At 45.3% G+C, this 21,614-nt stretch overlaps 1 protein-coding gene across 1 annotated transcript in view; it reads left to right on the top strand.

The window, feature by feature from the left end:
- Positions 1-316: 316 nt before the first annotated feature.
- The window catches only part of gucy2g (guanylate cyclase 2g), a 35,962-nt gene continuing 14,664 nt past the window's right edge, over positions 317-21,614 (top strand). Inside the window, exons 1-18 of the mRNA XM_042077876.1 lie at positions 317-331; positions 536-859; positions 3,672-4,020; positions 4,767-4,891; positions 6,991-7,173; positions 7,742-7,886; positions 8,046-8,181; positions 8,285-8,388; positions 8,884-9,050; positions 10,211-10,336; positions 11,112-11,195; positions 11,620-11,724; positions 13,101-13,172; positions 14,632-14,800; positions 16,207-16,362; positions 16,542-16,734; positions 17,334-17,474; positions 20,397-20,589. Of these exons, the coding sequence (XP_041933810.1) occupies positions 317-331; positions 536-859; positions 3,672-4,020; positions 4,767-4,891; positions 6,991-7,173; positions 7,742-7,886; positions 8,046-8,181; positions 8,285-8,388; positions 8,884-9,050; positions 10,211-10,336; positions 11,112-11,195; positions 11,620-11,724; positions 13,101-13,172; positions 14,632-14,800; positions 16,207-16,362; positions 16,542-16,734; positions 17,334-17,474; positions 20,397-20,589 (2,787 nt within the window). The remainder of the gene's footprint in view (positions 332-535; positions 860-3,671; positions 4,021-4,766; positions 4,892-6,990; positions 7,174-7,741; positions 7,887-8,045; positions 8,182-8,284; positions 8,389-8,883; positions 9,051-10,210; positions 10,337-11,111; positions 11,196-11,619; positions 11,725-13,100; positions 13,173-14,631; positions 14,801-16,206; positions 16,363-16,541; positions 16,735-17,333; positions 17,475-20,396; positions 20,590-21,614) is intronic.

Here is a 21,614-nt window from a genome sequence, read left to right as displayed (position 1 = left end):
ATAATGTCTGACATTATGTGGCTTTCAGGCGTTCATGTTTCGACCACTCAAGTCCTCTTTATAGTACGACCCGTACAGAATATTGGTCATCTTTATAGTACGACACATACAGAATATTGGTCATCGCTGATGGTTTACTACGTACACAAGAGCTTGGTCTAAAATGAAAGCTACCTAACATGCATTCAAATTGTGATGTGTCCATATCAGTCAGTGTAAAGAGTGTGTGTGTATGTGTGTTTGTGTGTGTGTGTTGCCATTCTGACAACTTATGCAATGCTGCATAATCTCTCTGCTTCCCAAAAATGAGAACGTCATGGTTCTCTTGCAGGTGCCTGCTGCTCTGCATTAAGCTCATTTAATGAGCCTTAATTTCCCTGGGGTGTGTGTGTGTGTGTGTGTGTGTGAGAGTGGGGGGGTGAGCTGTTCACAGGAGGGCAGGGGGTAGGGTGATGATCAGTATAAATGCAGGTGTGTGTGGAGCACACCTGCCAATGCGAGTGTGTGAGTCGGTGTGATGGGTGTGTGTGTCCAGAGGGCTGTCGCTGTCCTCCTGTTGCTGTGTGTGTGGACGTCAGTGGCGCGGCTCCGCGCTGACCCCACCGGCCGCCTCGTCCTGGGCTTCCAGGCGCCGCTTAACGCCTCGTTCCCGTTTAGCGCGCGACGCCTGGGCTCGGCTGCTACGCTGGCCGTCGAGAGGGTCAACTCCAATCGCGCGTTGCTAGGTAACCTGACGCTGGAGGTGGCCTTTGCGGACACCAGGTGTGATGCCAAGGCTGCACTCCGCTCCTTCATAGACCTGCACTGGGAGAGGAACATCTCTGCACTGTTTGGACCGCCATGCCCAGAGGAGGCTGAGGTGAGTTACACACACACACACACACACACACACACACACATACATACAAATACACACATGCACAGACACACACACATACACATACACATACATACACACACACACACACACACACACACACACACATACAAATACACACATGCACAGACACACACACATACACATAAACATACACACACACACACACACACACATACAGGGGATGAAATTGGCACCCACCCACATGCCAAATGCGGGTAACTTTTGTGATTGGCGGGTGAAACTGTCAATCTACCTGCCACGTTGGCGAGTAGCCAATAAGACTGAGCAAGTGTTGTGTTGTTGACCAATCACGTAGCCTATTGTTTTTGTTAAGCAAGCCCGCCAAGCTACCATTTTCTTGGATATTTGAAATAAAATGTGGCGGCATATAGCCGGGGTGAAGAGGCCGCTGGCTGTTACAGAAAAAGATGAGGACGACTCAAAAAAAGATAAAAAACGTTTTAATTTGAAATGGAAACTGGAGACTGGCTGGTGTATGACGATAAAACCGAAGAGATACATTGTAGTGATCAGTGAGATGATTGGCTGTTTGTATTTCTGTTATTTTCTATTCTACAAGTAAATGCCTGTCACACCATGTCAGATACAGTTGTAAGTCATTATGAAGGTCTAGTCATAAATGAGATTAAGTTGGTTAATAACTCGACAGGAGTTTAATTTGTATTCTGTACAAGTTCAAGAACCATTCTTATGCATTTTCTGAGTCGTTCACCTTTATTTTAGGCAGGAAAAACTTTTGGCTGGTAAAAAACCTCTGTGGCAGGTGGAATTCAAAATCCATCTGCCAAAGTGGCTGGTGACCAAAAAAGTTAACTTCAGGCCCTGCACACATACATACATACACATACATACACAAAAACACACATACACATACATACACAAAAACACACATACACAGACACACACACATACATACACATACATACATCACACACACACAAACACATATATACACTCACACACACGCACATACGGTGTCTATAAAAAGTATTCACCCTCCTTTGGATATTTCCACTTGTACTGAGTTGTGTAAGTTGTCTTAAGTTAATGGAGTTCATGATCATAATAAAAGGATACACCAGGTTAAACTAGTTAGCCAGCTAACAGGTAATAGGCCTACACCAGTTAACTTACAGCTAGCTAAAGGAAGATATAGGCAGAGCCCGTTTACGGAGAACCGGATCACTCCCTATTAACTCCATTGTACCTGCAATCTGTTGCAGTTCCGCTAGGGGCGATCACGAATAAGTGCAAAAACAATGGGGGTCTATTGAGCTAGACGGCTAAATTTGTCTCTTTCACCTGGTTGTTGTTGAAAAATCGAAGATTTGATTGTGGTTTCTGCAAGCTCACTATGGATTTTAGGTCAAAAGTTGAATGAACGAGTACTTACGTCCTTTCGATTTCTTACAGGTTGGGTCATTGTTGCCCACAACACACTAGCTGTCTGCTAATGAATGACATCATTGACGTATTTGAAAGGCTTTTTAGAACAAATAAGTGACTCAAAAAATATAATACTCAGCGGTGTGTATTTTCTTTGTCCCCTCTTTCGCATGCAACATTCAAATTTCTGGGCAAAAAATTATATCCCGAGAAAAGTGGATTTGAGGGGTACAGCTCCATAGACCTCCATTAATTCTGCACTTATTCGTGAGCGCCCTCATGTGGTTTCCTGAGAGTGGCGGTTCTCCCCTTATTAGACATTCTCTGATATAGGCGAACTGGTGTAACTAACTTCCAGTGAATTATGCTAAACTAGGCTAACTGGTGTATCTAACTTCCAGTGAATTATGCTAAGCTAGGCTAACTGGTGTATCTAACATCCAGTGAATTATGCTAAACTAGGCTAACTGGTGTATCTAACTTCCAGTGAATCATGCTAAGCTAGGCTAACTGGTGTAATTACTGTAACTTCCAGTGAATCATGCTAAGCTAGGCTAACAGTGTCCAACTGGATTATTGCACACACAGAGAAGTGAAGGGTTTGTAATACTCTCATGCAACTCTGGGGTAGTCTACATAAGTTGACGTGCTCCTTTCAGTTAATGGAGTTCATGTCTAAGGGGCCGTTTATATGAGAACGATTGCTAAGGAAGACGACAAAATATTTGATCATAAGTGCCTTTCGTTTACACGGCGACCCCGCCATCGGGGCTTGAAGACGCACAAATCTGAAGACTCCTTCCAGAGTGTAGAGTTTTGAAGACGACCCGGGTTGCGTCTCCGTCTAAACGGCTAAACCAAAGATCCTTGATTACCTCTCTGGCTAAACTGTCAAATTAGAATGTCTGCACGTGACGTACCGGGGTTCTATCACACCACCACCCAGCGGTCTGGAATGCATATCCAATCGAATATCACATACTCTTGCGTCTTCATATAAACAAAGATTTCCCCCTGAGAATGCTCGTCTAAACGTGAATAAAAAAATGAAGACGAGACGCCACTTCTGCGTCTTCTCTTTTTATCGTCACCGTATAAACGTAGCCTAAGATGGGTGTATGGGTGTGTGTGTGTGCGTGTGTGTGTGTGTCATGTCTAAGATGGGTGTTTGTGTGTGATAAACCAGGTTGCTGATACAAGGATACAAGGATACAAGGAAGTTTATTGTCACATGCATATAGTTACTGGAAGACTATATACAACTGATGCGTATAAACAACTGATGCGTGTTTATGTGTGATAAACACTGAGACTGTATGTTTATGTGTGATAAGCCTGGCTGGTGATGTGTGTGTGTGTGTGTGTGTGTGTGTGTGTGTGTCAGGTCACAGGCCTTCTCGCTTCCTGCTGGGACATCCCCATATTTGGCTTCGTGGGCCAGTCTCAGAAAATGGACAATGCTGCCGTCTACGACACCTACATCAAGGTGGTCCCCCCGCTCAAGAGGATTGGTGAGGTCCTGGTCAAGGCTCTAGACTTTTTTGGGTGGAACCATGTTGCATTGTTGGGGGGTGGTGCGGACTCCAACTCGTGGAACAGGGTGGATGCGTTGTGGAAGGCCGTGGAGGAGGAGCTACAGGAGAGCAAGACTGTGACAGCAGCCGTCAAGTTCGACACCAGCAACGATGCACTCGTCCAGAAAAACATCAGATACATAGCAACCGTCGCTAGGGGTATCATCTCAACACACACACACACACACACACGCACACACAGAACCAAACACTGTGTGTAGTTTGTGACATTTTACAGAATTTGATAAATAGTTCACCAATTTTGTATGTAATGACTCAAGCAATGAAATGAAGACTATTAGTTTTATTGGGAACGACTATTAAGCATCCATAAGTATAGTTCATCTTGACTGACATGACAAAGCAGCTGATACTTGTTCAAAAGCATTTGCAATTTGTTCAGAGGAAGGAGAAATTGCTACTATGATGTGCACAAATGACTAAATGTTGTGGAGGTTGAACTAATAGTTCATTCTGATCTGAGAAAAGCACCAAAGCGACTGAGAAAAACTGTAAGATGTATGTGAGCGTTCCTGTTTCACAGAGTAGCCTGTGTGTTTCAGGGTGCCTAGTAAAAGATAGATTAGATAGATAGATAGATAGATACATAGATAGATAGATACATAGATACATAGATAGATAGATAGATACTTTATTGATTCCTAAGGGGATTTGTACGTGTCGCTCAATTTGTATTTGTAAGTGTGTGTGTGTGTGTGTGTGTTCACATGTGTGTGCGTGTGTGTGTGCGTGTGTTTACGTGTGTGTGTGTGTGTGTGTGTTTACATGTGTGTGTGTGTATGTGGGAATGTGTGTGTTTACATGTGTGTGTGTTTGTGTGTACATGTATGTGTGTGTTCACATGTGTGTGTGTGTGTGTGTGTGTGTGTGTTTCTGCCCTGCAGTGATCGTGGTGTTGACCAATGCGGAGGACTCTACTGCCCTGTTCCAGGAGGCGCAGTGGCAGGGCTTGATGTCGGGCGAGTACGTCTTCATCCTCGTCCAGCAGTTTGAGGTCAGTGGCAGTCTGGTGAGTCGTCACGAACGCCAGGCGCACCTGAGACGTCCCGTAGCTGAGACGTCACCTGCACAGCCACCTCCATGAGTATGACTGTTCTGATCCGACACTGTGACTCAGTAACACAATCAAACAAACACGACAACAAACTGCATGCCACCCTCTGTGCCTCCACACACCAGACTAAGACACGGCATTGCACTCATATGGCTCAAATTAATGCATGTTAACTACTGTATAATATGCTATTTCACGTGCAGTTATATAGCCTGGATGCTGGTATGCATTGCACACAATGTAAAGCTTTCATGAAAGTCTCAGAGCAGGATACCATAGTTTGGTTGCTGTGCAATATTTCCTCATGATAAGGGAACATCATATCGTCTTATACTTAAATAATGGCACAAGTCAATTTTGACAAACATTTTGTTTTGCCTTAATCATCATCACTCAATTTTTTTGGTTAACTTTTTTGTGTTTTCTGAAAAATCTGGAAAAAAAGACTTATGCCATTATTTTAGGAAGGTGACGATATGGAAATATCTTTCTATTGATAATACTCAAAGGTTGCTTCTGCAAAACTCTTTGTGATATGGCTGTGAGCCAAAAGAGTTCCACACAGGTCTTTGTGGGTTCTAAGCAGACCTTTTAACAGTGCCAAGAAACATCTGAAAGGATTGTTTCCATTGTTCTTATCATGGATGTGCTAAATGTTCTGTTTAAACCTGGATGATATAAGGTAACAATGGAACTCTTTTGGGAACCTTTTGGCTGTCAGCTTCTTGGCAAAGAGACCTGGAGGAACCTTTAAGGTTTCTCTTTAGAACCAAAGGGGAACTGGAGGAACCCTTAAGGCTCCCCTGTAGACCCAGAGTAGAACTACAAAGCCTCCATAGTTACCTGCTTTGCATGTAGGCCTACTGTACTTTCTCAGAGATGTTCTTATAAGGATTGGATGACTCTCTTTAGAACCAGGGAAGAACTAAGAGAACCTTCAGGAGAATTCAGCCATTTTTCAACTTGAGCCAACTGCTAGATGTCTTTACTGTAGGTCCTTTCATTAGGGACAAAAAACAATGCATATCTGTTCAATATTGAGCTAGCTAAACTAGCAGGCTAAGCGCCTACAGTGGGGGCTTAGACTAACGTCAACTTCATATGGGGGCATAGACTAACGTCAACTTCATATGGGGGCATAGTAGGCTAACGTCAACTTCATATGGGGGCATAGTAGGCTAACGTCAACTTCATATGGGGGCATAGTAGGCTAACGTCAACTTCATATGGGGGCATAGTAGGCTAACGTCAACTTCATGGAGGGCATAGGCTAATGTCAACTTCATATGGGGGCTAAGTTTCTTTCTTGTGTTGGAAGGCATATGTAAATCTCAATAGGGATCCAGTCCATGTTGACTGACACTTGTAATGTTGAGCCTTGTTAGTGGCCAAACAGCAGTTTACTTTGATGATAGCCATTATAGTCAACTGTTCCTTTACAAACGTGCTGCTGGTTTTAGCAAGCTAGCTAGTTTAAAATAAAATGGATTTCTGTTGTTTTTGTCCCTAATGAAAGTACTCGCAGACATCTAACTACAGGGCCCCAGGCTGAAAAAAAAAAGCAGAAATTGCCCTTGAAGGTTCCCCTGTAGACCCAGAGTAGAACTACAAAGTCTATGTTCACCTGTTGCTTAGCACATACCGTAGATCCACAAACAAGCTCTTTAAGGACTGTTTGGATGTCAGCTGATTCCTGTACTAGCAACCAATCACATCTCTTTATTAAGCTAGAACTACAGCCTATTAAACCAGACTAACCAGACATTTCTAGCTCTTGTGTCTATCAGCTGGTCTCTGATGCTCCTCTATCAGCTGGTATCTGATGCTGTTCCACTGGCTGGTCTCTGCTGCTGGTCTATCAGCTGGTTTATAAGCAGGTCTCTGATGCTGGTCTATCAGCTGGACTCTGCTGCTGGTCTATCAGCTGGTTTATAAGCAGGTCTCTGCTGCTGGTCTATCAGCTGGACTCTGCTGCTGGTCTATCAGCTGGTCTCTGCTGCTGGTCTATCAGCTAGTCTCTGTGTGGATTAAAAAGCTGGTGTCTCATGCTTCAGGACAACCTGTGGAAGTGTGCCCTGGGTAAGGACGGAGACCAGAGCTCTGCGTGGGCCTTCGACATGGTCTTCGTCATCGCCCAGAAGACCTACGAGGGCTACGAGTACTATGACTTCTTCCAGCAGGTCCACGCCAGGTTGACTGATGCCCCATTCCACAGCAACCTGACCTCTGAGGTAGAGGTAGGTAACACAGGAGAGACAAACACCACCTTCTCTCTCTCTCTCTCACACACACACACACACACACACATTCAGAACTCCTTATAAATCAGTTAAGTTAGTAGTGGCATAAGTTAGCATAGTGTTGCAATATGAGGTTTGTGTGTGTGTGAACAGGTGAGTTCTTATGCAGCGTACCTGCATGACGCAGTGCTTCTGTAAGCCATGGGGCTGAAGGAGGTGTGTGTGTGTGTGTGTGTGTGTGTGTGTGTGTGTGTGAACAGGTGAGTTCGTATGCAGCGTACCTGCATGACACAGTGCTTCTGTACGCCATGGGGCTGAAGGAGGTGTGTGTGTGTGTGTGTGTGTGTGTGTGTGTGTGAACAGGTGAGTTCTTATGCAGCGTACCTGCATGACGCAGTGCTTCTGTACGCCATGGGGCTGAAGGAGGTGTGTGTGTGTGTGTGTGTGTGTGTGTGAACAGGTGAGTTCTTATGCAGCGTACCTGCATGACGCAGTGCTTCTGTACGCCATGGGGCTGAAGGAGGTGTGTGTGTGTGTGTGTGTGTGTGTGTGTGTGTGTGAACAGGTGAGTTCGTATGCAGCGTACCTGCATGACGCAGTGCTTCTGTACGCCATGGGGCTGAAGGAGGTGGTGAGCGATGGCATGGACCCACGAGATGGACGAGAAGTCCTCAAGAGACTGAAACACAGGGCTAACATCAGGTTTCAGGGTAACACACACACACATACACACACATGCACACCCACCAGTAAACCAAACACTATTAATAATTAAACACACATGTGAATGTGTGTGTCCATGAGGTGAGGTCATAGGGTCGCTGATCGGGTCAGTGTGTCAGAACTGACCATCTCCCTCTCCATTCCAGGAGCGTCCGGACTGGTCCACTTTGATGCGGAGGGGGAGAGGAATATGGACTACTCCCTGTACGACCTGCAGCCCGATGGGGACTCCACCAAGTTTGTGTCCGTGTTGGACTTCGACAGTCAAACTAAGGTCTTCAGGTCAGGCAGTGGGATTTGTTTATGTTTATTTATATATTTGTTTCACTGTTTACTTGTTGTTGTTTTGGGTGGTGTTGATGTGACGTGTTGTTGTGCGTCGCAGGCAGACGCCCAGGTTCATGTCAGTGTTCTGGCCAATGGGAAAGCTTCCTTCTGACAACCCACTCTGTGGTTTCAACAACGAGCTCTGTGAATGGCTGTACAATGGTAAAGCTCCACATAACCATAAAACACACACACACACACACACACAGACTCTTACCCAGAGGTGATTATTTAAATCTGCCCAAGGAAGAGAGTTATCACCTTCATTGGATCTGATGTCTGGTGCACACACACATACACACACACACACAAACACACGGCTCTGATGTCTGGTGCACACACACACACACACACACACACGGCTCTGATGTCTGGTGCACACACACGCACACACACACACAGCTCTGATGTCTGGTGCACACACACACACACACACACACACACACAGCTCTGATGTCTGGTGCACACACGTGCACACACACACACACACACGGCTCTGATGTCTGGTGCACACACACACACACACACACACGGCTCTGATGTCTGGTGCACACACACACACACACACACACACACACAGGGCTCTGATGTCTGGTGCACACACACACACACACACACACACACAGGGCTCTGATGTCTGGTGCGTGGTTGCTCCAGATAAGGTGACGGTGGTCCTGTTGGTGCTGCTGCCTCTGATGGGTGGAGCTGCCCTGCTCTTCATCACTGTCCTCACCCTCCAGAAGGTCCGTCTCCAGGGGCGACTGGACGACGAGCGCTGGTGGCAGATCGCCTACAGCGACATCACCATCATCAGAGAGCCCAAGGTGAGAGAGAGCGGGGGACTGAAGTGAAATGACACGACAGGTGAACCTACAGGTGGGAGGGCTGAAGTGAAATGACAGGTGATAAAAGCACAGGTGAACCTACAGTACAGGTGAGAGAGAATGGAGGATTGAAATAGATAGATAGATAGATAGATAGATAGATAGATAGATAGATAGATACTTTATTGATCCCCAAGGGAAATTCAAGAAATGACAGGTGATAAAAGCACAGGTGAACCTATAGGTGAGAGAGAGCGGGGGATTGAAGTGAAATGACACGACAGGTGAACCTACAGGTGGGAGGGCTGAAGTGAAGAAAATACAATCACTGGTGAAACTACATGAGTATACTGACAGATGAAGTGTGTGTGTGTGTGTGTGTGTGTGTGTGTACACATGGGTATACTGACAGATGAAGTGTGTGTGTGTGTGTGTGTGTGTGTGTGTGTGTGTGTGTGTGTGTGTGTGTACACATGGGTATACTGATGAAGTGTGTGTGTGTGTGTGTGTGTGTACACATGGGTATACTGATGAAGTGTGTGTGTGTGTGTGTGTGTGTGTGTGTGTGTGTGTGTGTGTGTGTACACATGAGTATACTGACAGATGAAGTGTGTGTGTGTGTGTGTGTGTGTGTGTGTGTGTGTGTGTGTGTGTGTGTGTGTACACATGGGTATACTGACAGAGGAGCTACAGGTACACAACCAACAGCAGAAAGTAAACATTTCAATATTTACACATATTGAGATGATTCAAATCGAGAGGTGTAGAGAAAGTCAGTCAGTCAATCATGAGAAAGGGCATAAAAGATTGAGACTTTGATCTGTGTGTGTGTGTATGCGTGCGTGCGTGCGTGTGTACATGTGTGTGTGCGTGTGTGTGTGTGTGTGTGTGCGTGCGTGCGGTGCGTGCGGTGCGTGCGTGCGGTGTGTGTGTGTGCGTGCGTGAGTGTGCGGTGTGTGTGTGTGTGCGCGCGTGTGTGCGTGTGTGGTGTGTGTGTGTGCGTGCGTGCGTGCATGCGGTGTGCGTGCGTGCGTGCGGTGTGTGTGCGTGTGTGTGCGCGCGTGCGTGGTGTGTGTGTGTGTGTGTGTGCGTGCGTGCATGCGGTGTGCGTGCATGCGCGTGTGTGTGTGTGTGTTCGTGCGTGTGCGTGTCTTGCCCAGGGTTTTCGGAGCCAGTCGATGAGCACGACTATAAGCAAGAGTGGCAGTGGAGGCTCCCAGACCATCAGCAGCCTGTGGGACGCCAAGGGGCAGGAGGGTATCTACATCACCGTCGGCCTCTACCAGGTGACCTGGCCGCAACCTGATCCCTCATGAGAACCCTTAAAGGAACACACCAACTTTCAACCGGCTAACCCAGAGGAACGCACTTCCAGTGAATTATGCTGAGCTAGGCTAGCGAGTAGCGAGTAACCCACTTCCAGTGAATTATATTGAGCTAGGCTAGGCTAGCGAGTAACCCACTTCCAGTGAATTATATTGACCTAGGCTAGCGAGTAACCCACTTCCAGTGAATTATATTGAGCTAGGCTAGGCTAGGCTAGCGAGTAACCCACTTCCAGTGAATTATGCTGAGCTAGGCTAGGCCAGCGAGAAACCCACTTAATTATGCTGAGCTAGGCTAGCGAGTAATCCACTTCCAGTGAATTATGCTGAGCTAGGCTAGGCTAGCGAGTAACCCACTTAATTATGCTGAGCTAGGCTAGGATAGCGAGTAACCCACTTAATTATGCTGAGCTAGGCTAGGCTAGCGAGTAATCCACTTCCAGTGAATTATGCTGAGCTAGGCTAGGCTAGCGAGTAACCCACTTAATTATGCTGAGCTAGGCTAGGCTAGCAAGTAACCCACTTAATTATGCTGAGCTAGGCTAGGATAGCGAGTAACCCACTTCCAGTGAATTATGCTGAGCTAGGCTAGGCTAGCGAGTAATCCACTTAATTATGCTGAGCTAGGCTTTTATCTAACTCGGGCGATTTCCCCAAAAGTTAGCGTGATCCTTTACAGCTCAGAACCTTGTTTCTATACTTAACTGTCTAAAATGCTGTTTGTGCTCCCACACAGGGAAACCAGGTGGCCATCAAATACCTGAAGGACCAGGTCCTGTCTGATGTTAGGAAGCCCTCAGTCATCCAGGAGTTTAACGTGGTAAAGCAGGACTTAGGGCAAACACACAGTAAAACCACATGGTGTGTGTGTGTGTGTGTGTGTGTCTGAAAGTCTTTTTCTTTCTCCTCTCCTCTCCTCTCATCCTCTACTCTTATCTCCCTCCCTCTCCTCTCCTCCTCTCCACCCTCTCCTCCTCTCCTCTCTTCTCCTCTACTCTTATCTCCCTCCCTCTCCTCTCCTCCTCTCCACCCTCTCCTTCCTCCTCTCCTCTCCTCTCTTCTCCTCTACTCTTATCTCCCTCCCTCTCCTCTCCTCCTCTCCACCCTCTCCTCTCCTTCCTCCTCTCCTCTCATCCTCTACTCTTCTCTCCCTCCCTGTCCTCTCCTTTCCTCCCCTCCTCTCCACCCTCTCCTTCTCTCCTCTCTTCCCCTCCTCTCTTCTCCTCCTCCTCTCTCCTCTGCAGATGAGGGAGCTGAAGCATGAGAATCTGGTGCAGTTCTTTGGTGTTTGCATCGAGCCTCCAAACATATGTCTGGTTATGCAGTACTGTAAGAAGGGCAGTCTCAAGGTCAGTTAGGGACCACATTACTAACTTTTGCGTAAAGGTCATCGCCCCTTTGTTGATGCTCTTGCTGTTGTCTGATGACAGTAATGACTGTAGGCTCATATACAGCGAAACTGACCAGGAAACGCATCACATGGACAGCACTGATTTTATATCTACACAAACCCCAATACCACCTGACAACACTAGGTCAGTTTAGGTCAGATTTGATATTTACATATCTTCACAAACCCCAATACCACCTGACATCAATCACTAGGTCAGTTTACATACATATCTTCACAAACCCCAATACCACCTGACATCACTAGGTCAGTTTATATTTAAACATGATTAATCTCCCATGAATACACACAAAGATATCATAATGAGGATGATGATGAATGATGAGGAAGAGTGAGCCCCCATGGGCTGTTTGACTCGTCAACACCCTCACGCCGTCGCTGCCCGCACCTGTCCGGCGATTAGCGTCTCACCTCTGGACACTTACCTGTTCTTACCTGTTCCCCTCTCATCGGCTTTGCACCTGTAATCACCTGTAATTATCGACTTCAGTTTCACTAATGAAGCACAAACACACACACATCTCTTTTAGCGCTATCAGGAAATGCCTTAGAGAAGCCAGTTCCAACAGGTAACACACACACACACACACACACACACACACACACACACACACACACACACACACACACCTCCTTCAGTGCTATCAGGAGACGCCTTAGAGAAGCCAGTCCCAACAGGTAACACACACACAGACACACACACACACCCTGCTCAGCACTATAATTATCCAGCCAATCAATCCCATGAGTGACCTCCCCATGTGGTCTACTCTCTACACTACAGTTTCCTGCCGAACTCAGGACCACACACACACACACACACACTCACACACACAAGCACACACACACACACACACACACACACACACACACACACAGACACACACAGACACACACACACAGACACACACACACACAGACACACACACACACAGTACACACACACACTCACACAAACACACTCTCTCTCACACTCAGACACACACACACACAAAAACACACACACAGACACAGACACACACGCACAGACACACAGACACACACACACACAGACACACACACACATACTGTACACACACACACACTCACACAAACACACTCTCTCTCACACACAGACACACACACACACACACACACACACAAGCACACACACACACACCCTTGCTCAGTCTTTTAATGTGTTAAGTTGGGCTGTTGTACAGACAACAAACCAACTGAGAGACTGATTATGATTTGTGTTTGTTGTCTGCACATGTGTTTGTTTGTGTGTGTGCGCGCACATGTGTTTGCATGTTTGTGTGTCTGCACTTTTAGGATGTTCTGAGAAACGCTGACGTGGAGCTGGACTGGATGTTTAAGCTGTCCTTTGCCTATGACATTGTCAATGTAAGGTGGAGTGTGTGTGTGTGTGTGTGTGTGTGTGTGTGTGTGTGTGTGTGTGTAACTATGACATTGTCAATGTGAGTAAGGAAACCTTTGTGCAGCATAACTGTACTTATTAAAATAAGAATATTTGCAATGATGGATATATTAGAATATACTGTTTGTGAGTGTGTGTTTCTTAATTGTTTATTTATTTAATAGGGACAATGCTCATTAATTAACAGACAAAACATTGTAAATGTGAAGTGTGTGTGTGTGTGTTTATATTTCTAAGTGTGTGTATCTGTACAGTGCTACAGTGTACATGCTACAAAAAATTAGTTTGTGCGATGGATGATTTACCAATGTAGCACTGGTGCGATAGAGTTTTGCTTATATTTGGCAATAATGCATGCGTGTGAGACTGACAGGGAGGCTACAGCAATTACCTTCTACTGTGATCAGTGCAACTGGCTACACCAGATGTGAGAGCGGCACATTTTTTGTCTCTGAGGAAGACGCAGCGCGTCGAAACGTTAGTCGTTTGTGCACCATAATAAAAAAGTTTAAAAGTTCTCTGAGTGCTCCAGTCATCTCTCTGAAGTGGCCCAGCCAGTCTCTCTAAACCTTCACGACACTTTAATTACGACTGCGTTAGCCACAGATCTGCAGCTATCTTCAGTAGGCTATACTGTAGCCTATGTGTATGGAACAGTCTAGGGATGCAGTTCATGGGTGCACTGTTTGACATGTCAGTTAGCCTACTCATTTGCACCACTGATTAGATGTAAAACGGTATTTCATTCGTGCAATGACAATAAGGTTGAATGTAGGCCTACTCTAATCTAAAAACTTAGAAATATGAACTAAACGTGAATTAAATCTTAGTGGAATAAAATCTTCAGCATATCTTCTATTTATTCAAAAATAAATGAACTGACCTCCAATGCATATGTATAAGAAAAATTAACAAAAATCCATGACCTGTCTTCCTGATACCCGTTGAAAAGTCGAACTGCATGTAACTGTCAGGGATTGTTTTTTTGTTTTTACAAAAACACAACAACCAAATAACATATCATGCTGATAGCTTTTGTTCATCTCAAACACAATGTAGCCAGGTGAGATGTTTGCAACTACATGACCTTTTATCAATCCAGCAGTAGGTCTAGATCCCAACCACAATTGATGAACTGTGATGAACTGCCCTACTTGTGATTGTTTTAAGAGATTTTAGAGGTTTTATATTGATGCTACAGAATTTGTGGCTGGTGCTACAAAACCTTTAACCTCTGTAGCAACAGTGCTACTTGCAAAAAAAGTTAACGTACAGCCCTGACTGTATGTGTGTGTCTGTAGTTTATGGAGTTTCTCGATCAGAGCAGTCTAAAATGTGTGTGTGTGTGTGTGTTTATATATCTGTGTGTGCGTGTGTGTTTATATTTCTATGTCTGTGTGTGTGTGTGTGTGTGTGTGTGTGCAGGGTATGGAGTTTCTCCATAAGAGCAGCCTGAAGTCGCATGGGAACCTGAAGTTGTCCACGTGTCTGGTGGACAGTCGACTGCAGGTCAAGCTGTCTGGCTTCGGCCTCTGGGAACTCAAGCACGGCTGCAGACATAGACTTATCCCTATAGACAATCCCTGCTTTGAGGGTGAGTCTGTGTGGGTGTGTGTATGTATGTGTGTGTGTGTGTGTGTATGTGTGTGTATATGTGTTTATGTGTGTATGTAGATAGATAGTTAATTCAAGGTCTCAGTAGCATACAGACATCACACACAACATTCACTAACAGCAGAAAAAGTAATAAAAGTATATAATATAAAAAACACAACTAAGCAATAAGGACAGTAAAAGATAAAGAATATACTAAAATACAAATTATACTAAATAACACTACCTCTAAATCAAGTCTAAAACAGTATCCACATAGTGTGCTTAGGGGTGATTAAGCATGAGGCGCTTGCAATGACTGAGGCAGGGACTGAGCCTGTGATTCTCTGTGCATAGTAAGTATGTGTGTGTATATGTGTGTATGTGTGTGTGTGTGTGTGTGTGTGTGTGTGTGTAAATGTGTATATGTGTGTATGTGTGTGTGTGTGTGTGTGTGTGTGTGTGTGTGTGTGTGTGTGTGTGTGTGTGTGTGTGTGTGTATGTGTGTGTGTGTGTGTGCATCTGAGGGATGTACAGTACAGCACTTACCCTTGTACTGCATTAATTAACTATAGATCCAGAACATTTCAGGGGAATGTGATAATGATAAAGACAATGAAGGTGTGTGTGTGTATGTGTGTGTGTGTGTGTGTGTGTGTGTGTGTGTGTGTGTGTGTGTGTGTGTGTAAATGTGTATATGTGTGTATGTGTGTGTGTGTGTGTGTGTGTGTGTGTGTGTGTGTGTGTGTGTGTGTGTGTGTGTGTGTGTGCATCTGAGGGATGTACAGTACAGCACTTACCCTTGTACTGCATTAATTAACTATAGATCCAGAACATTTCAGGGGAATGTGATAATGATAAAGACAATGAAGGTGTGTGTGTGTATGTGTGTGTGTGTGTGTGTGTGTGTGTGTGTGTGTGTGTGTGTGTGTGTGTCTGTGTGTGTATATGTGTGTATGTGTGTGTGTTTGTGTGTGTGTGTGTATGTGTGTGTGTGTGTGTGTGTGTGTTTGTGTGTGTGTGTATATGTGTGTGTGTGTTTGTGTATATGTGTGTATGTGTGTGTGTGTGTGTGTGTGTGTATATGTGTGTATGTGTGTATGTGTGTGTTTGTGTGTGTGTGTGTATATGTGTGTGTGTGTGTGTGTGTGTATGTGTGTGTTTGTGTGTGTGTGTGTGTATGTGTGTGTGTGTGTGTGTTTGTGTATATGTGTGTGTGAGTGTGTGTGTGTGTGTGTGTGTTTGTGTATATGTGTGTGTGTGTGTGTGTGTGTATATGTGTGTATGTGTGTGTTTGTGTGTGTATATGTGTGTATGTGTGTGTGTGAGTGTGTGTGTGTGTGTTTGTGTATATGTGTGTGTGTGTGTGTGTGTGTGTGTGTGTGTGTGTGTGTGTGTGCGTTGCAGACCTGTACTGGACAGCTCCGGAGCTCCTGAGAGATGTGTTCTTCCCCTCTAACGGGACCCAGAAAGGGGACGTGTACAGCTTCGCCATCATCCTGAGAGAGATCCTCTTCAGCACGGAGGAGGGGCCTTACCACGGCATCAAACTGGAGCCCAGAGGTCTCTCTACATACACACACACACACACACTGAAAAAGAGACAGAAATAAAGTGTTGTAGTATTTCGTGTGTGTTTGTATATACTGGATGGTAAGGTGTGTGTGTGTGTGTGTGTGTGTGTGTGACAGAAAGAGAGTATTATAGTATTTTTTGTGTATTTGTGTATACTGGCTTGTCAGAGATCATTGCTCAGCTGCAGACGCCCCCTGCTGGTGGACCCCTGCGCCCACACCTGTCCACCCAGGTGCTCCCTGCCCAGGTGAGTGGGGAGGGGCTTCTTAACGTGCTGCAGCAGTGCTGGAGTGAGGAGCCCGACCTGAGACCGCCCTTCAGCACCATCAGGAGACGGCTGCGCGAGGCCAGCCCCGACAGGTAACACACACACACACACACACACACACACACACACACACACAGACCGCCCTTCAGCACCATCAGGAGACGGCTGCGCGAGGCCAGCCCCGACAGGTAACACACACACACACACACACACACACACACACACAGACCGCCCTTCACCACCATCAGGAGACAGCTGCGCGAGGCCAGCCCCAACAGGTAACACACACACACACACACACACACACACACACACAGACTGCCCTTCAGCACCATTAGGAGACAGCTGTGCGAGGCCAGCCCCGACAGGTAACACACACACACACACAGACCACCCTGCAAGAGAACAGCCGACAGGTAACACACACACACACACACACACACACACACACACACACACACACACACACACACACACACACACACACACACCACCTTTAAGCATCAGGAGATGCCTGCGAGAGACCAGCCCCAACAGGTAACACACACACACAAACACACACATTTGTCATTGTAGTTACCATCTATTAAACATGTGTCATAATGTTTGTAAAATTAGGAATATAGCTTTAGATGGCATGGAGAATCGAAAAATAGCTTAGTGTGTGTGTGTGTGTGTACCTGCTCCATAGCCACACTAACATCCTAGACAACATGGTGAGCAAGTTGGAGAAATACGCCAACCACCTGGAGGAAGTGGTGGAAGAGAGAACCAATCAGCTCACAGCAGAGAAAAGCCGCGCCAACAAACTCCTCTCCAGCATGTTGCCCCGGTAACAGAGGCCCTCCTTCATCTTCCTCTGCACAACAAGAATCTGTATTTCACACACACACACACACACACACACACACACAACCAGGCACCATTGGCGGAGCGAGGAGGTGGCTTCAAGGGCTCAAGCCCCGAATCTTTTTTTTTTGTGTGTTTTCAATTTCCAACGATTCTAATTTCTAATTTTACTTCCCTTTGGTTTCTCTATAAATGTTAGGCTACAAAATGTAGGCTACTATTACTGAGCAAATAGGCTATCCCTTATTTTCAAAGCCCAGTATTGACAGACAATCTGATTTCCCACACGATGAGTTTATGCAATGGCAGAGCTGAGATGTAGCGGTTTACGTCAGTTTAAACAGCAAGCCGGTAAAAAAAACTATTGTCAAGACATTAGGCAATTAGGCTACTGTACCCCGGAATACAAAAATAAACTTCAGAAAGACAGTTTGTTGTACTGTATTCATAGAGTCTCAATGACCGAATCAGTTGATTTACCTGTTGTCAGTTGAGTTCATTCAATTCATTTATTGTAGGCTAGTAGCCTAGGCAAATATGAAATGGAGATGTAACGTGGCTACCGGCGGGATTTTGAATTTGCATGTTTCAAACAATACCATGGGATTGATGTGTTCTCCATTTGAGGAACATAATCAATTGCAGACGTGCACAGACAGCTCAGACACAGAGCGCATATAGGCCTAGGTTAGGCTACTTTCACTTTCTAGAGTGCGCATTAATTACGTAAAAGATGCTTCATAGTAGGCCTACCAAAACAACGATCAAACATTATCAAGTGTATCATGACGTGTTGTCACAAAGACTTACTCCAATTAGAAAATCGAAACCAAAATCATGTAAGTCTAAGTGTTCTCTCATTGACGCCTGCAGCCTAAGGAAAATGAGATTTCAGTTTGTAAAATGTATCCCCCCCCCCAACTGAATTAGTCCCCCTATGTGAAGCACTGAAGGGGAGAATTCCCCCCATTTTGAAAAATGAGCTTTAAGCCCTGAATTAAACTTAGCTTCATGTGTTCCATTAAACATTATAACAAGTGGGTTCACAATGTGTGGAGCTGTGCTAAACCTGACCATAAGGCTACTTTTGCCAGAGTTCAAAGTAAAAATGTATTGAGACAAGGTAACATCCCATCAGGGTTATCTCAGCATAGTATACTAGCCTATAATATACAAACCATAACTCAAAAAAACGCTTAATTAACTAAGTGCCTGCTGATCAGATAGGCTATGCCTATAGACCCCTCTTGAAAGACCCAAAGTGCCAGTCAGATATACCTTGAGTCTCACATTTTTAAAGTCTCAATGTGTCCATTAGTTTACACAGAATTTACTAGAAGTCATTATTTAAGGGGTTATTTTTCAAAATTTTCTGCCGGAGGTGCATGCCCCCGGACCCCCCTAGCCTTCCTTTGTGTGACACTGGGCTAAGCACCCAATGTTTCAAATGTCTGGCTCCGCCCCTGCCAGGCACACACACACACAGGCACACACACACACACACACACACACCCAGGCACACGCACACACAGGCGCACACACACACACACACGCACACACCCAGGCACACATACACATATACATTATGCACATGCGCGCACATGCGCGCGCACACACACACACACACACACACACACACACACACAGACAGACACACACACAGACACACACACAGACACACACACACACACACACACACACACCTACACACACACACACACACCGAGAAAGCCAACGGAAAAGTTTCAAATGATAATTTGGAAATAATTTGGAGCCTGCCACCTATTGGAGTGTTTGAAAGAGCCATGAACTGTTAGTTCTTTAGTTTAAACTATTCCCTTCTATGCTTTTATTAGCTATTCCTGTTAGCTTGTGTTTGCAAAGCACATTGAATGTAACCTGACTCTCGCCAGATGAATTTCGTTCCGCCTAGCTCCACTCATCCATCTGGGACCAATCCATTGAAGTGTTGCTTCAGAAGGCTGGGCCTAATCAAAAAATGCTTGCATATGATTGAATAAGCCACTTGTCCGTCATCTATTGACGTGCTACTTCAACCACTCACATCGAAGCCAACCCGTGACGCTGAGAACAGTCTCACAGTCGCTTCTACGCTATGTCACATCTATGAAACTCCCGCCCTGCGTCTTGATTGGCTCTACCATACAATCTCGTGCAGAAATCACTCTCAATGGAAGAGGTCCCAGATGGATGTGAGAGAAGCTAGGCGGAGCTAAGCGGAACGAAATTCATCTGGCGAGAGTCAGGTTATATTACACCTGCCCATTATCAAAATATGACTATTGATAATTTTACATTGAAAATTGGTTGGTTACATTGTTTACATTGAATGACCTCTGTGTATGAAATGTGCTATATAAATATAAATATAAATAAAGTTGACTGGACTTGACTAGCTGGACTGGCCCTGTGCTCAGTCAGCTGCCCAAAGCACACACACGCACGCACGCACGCACACACACACACGCACACACACACACACAAACGCACACACAAACGCACACACACACACGTGAAGAGTCCACCAGGCACGGTTCAGCCCATTGCTCAACATCACGTCACGTGTGTGTGCGTGTGTGTGCGTGTGTGTGTGTGTGTTTGTGTGTGTGCGTGTGTGTGCGTGTGTGCGTGTGTGTGCGTGTTTATGTGCGTTTGTGTGCATGCATGTGTGTGTTTGTATAAGTACGTGTGTGTGCATGTGTGTGTGTGTGTGTCTGCGTGTGTGTGCGTGTGTTTGTGTGTTTGTGTGCGTGCATGTGTGTGTTTGTGTAAGTACGTGTGTGTGTGTGTGTGCGTGCGTGTGTGTGCATGTGCGTGTGTGCATGTGTGTGTGTCTGTGTGCGTGCGTGCATGCGTGTGTGTGTGCATGTCGTGTGTGTGTCAGGTACATTGCGGAGCAGCTGATGGCGGGTCAGACTGTGGCACCTCAGAGCTATGACATGGTGACCATCTTTTTCTCGGACATCGTGGGCTTCACGTCCATGTGTTCCATCAGCTCGGCCATGGAGGTGGTCACCCTCCTCAATGACCTTTACACACTCTTCGATGACATCATCACCATCTACGACGTCTACAAGGCATGTGATTAACTAAACATTCATACACACATTCTCACACACACACACACGCACACATTCACACACACACAAACACACGCACGCACGCACGCACACACACACACACACACACACGCACACACACCCAGTGGTCACTACTACATCTGGTGTAAATGTGTACACATCTGGTGTGATTAAACGTTAATGTAGAACTTTACAACAGCTCTGTGTCAGAGACAGGCTGGAGGGAGAAAACATGTTGCTTTCAAAACAGTGCTCAGACCAAGGCACTCTTCTTAATATTAAAATACACTAGCTTTAATTAATATGCTAGTTCATCATAGAACTTTTAAAAACAATTGTTGGCAACATGTTTGGTTGGGCCTCAAGGTGCAGGTGCATTAACAGGGCAAGGATGACCATCTGTGTTCCAACCGGAATACCCTCAGTGTTCCAACCGGAATACCCAGAACCAGAGCCATATAAACAGAGATGGTTAACTATAGAATCTTTGATATAAAGGTACAGTTGCGACAACTCCATTGACGCTAATGTTCCATTTTTTTCCAACAATGGCAGCTAATGGAAGTCTCAAATAGTTCCCGGAAGTTAACAATTAATAATAGCAGCAGTGCAGTTAAAGCAGTATAGACTGTTTGTAGCCAACATTTCAGACTCAGATTTACATTCCTTTTGCCTCATTCAAATAATAATAATAATAACAGTAATAGCAGTAAAGTAATAGTAGGCTATCAATAGCCTAATTATAATAATAAACGATTTATGTATCGACAATGACTTTTCTGCTGCTTAGTCTTTATCAGTTCCTCATCAAATAAATTTAGCATCAAATAAAGATGCTAAAAGCCCAATAAATGTGCCACACGTAATAGCACAGATACCCCTTGCCTATCCCATTTCAATTAGGCATCACTACACCACCACGAACAAGCTGTCATTAAGTTTTTGCGTTTAGTAGGCCTTCAACTTTTATGACGTGACATTTCTTGGGCATTTAGCTTCACCATCACGTCAAGTTGTAACGT

Source organism: Alosa sapidissima, chromosome 22, assembly GCF_018492685.1.
Source record: "Alosa sapidissima isolate fAloSap1 chromosome 22, fAloSap1.pri, whole genome shotgun sequence".
Classification (NCBI taxonomy): domain Eukaryota; kingdom Metazoa; phylum Chordata; class Actinopteri; order Clupeiformes; family Clupeidae; genus Alosa; species Alosa sapidissima.
Note: the sequence above shows the minus strand (reverse complement) of the source record. Positions and strands in the feature narration are given on the sequence as shown.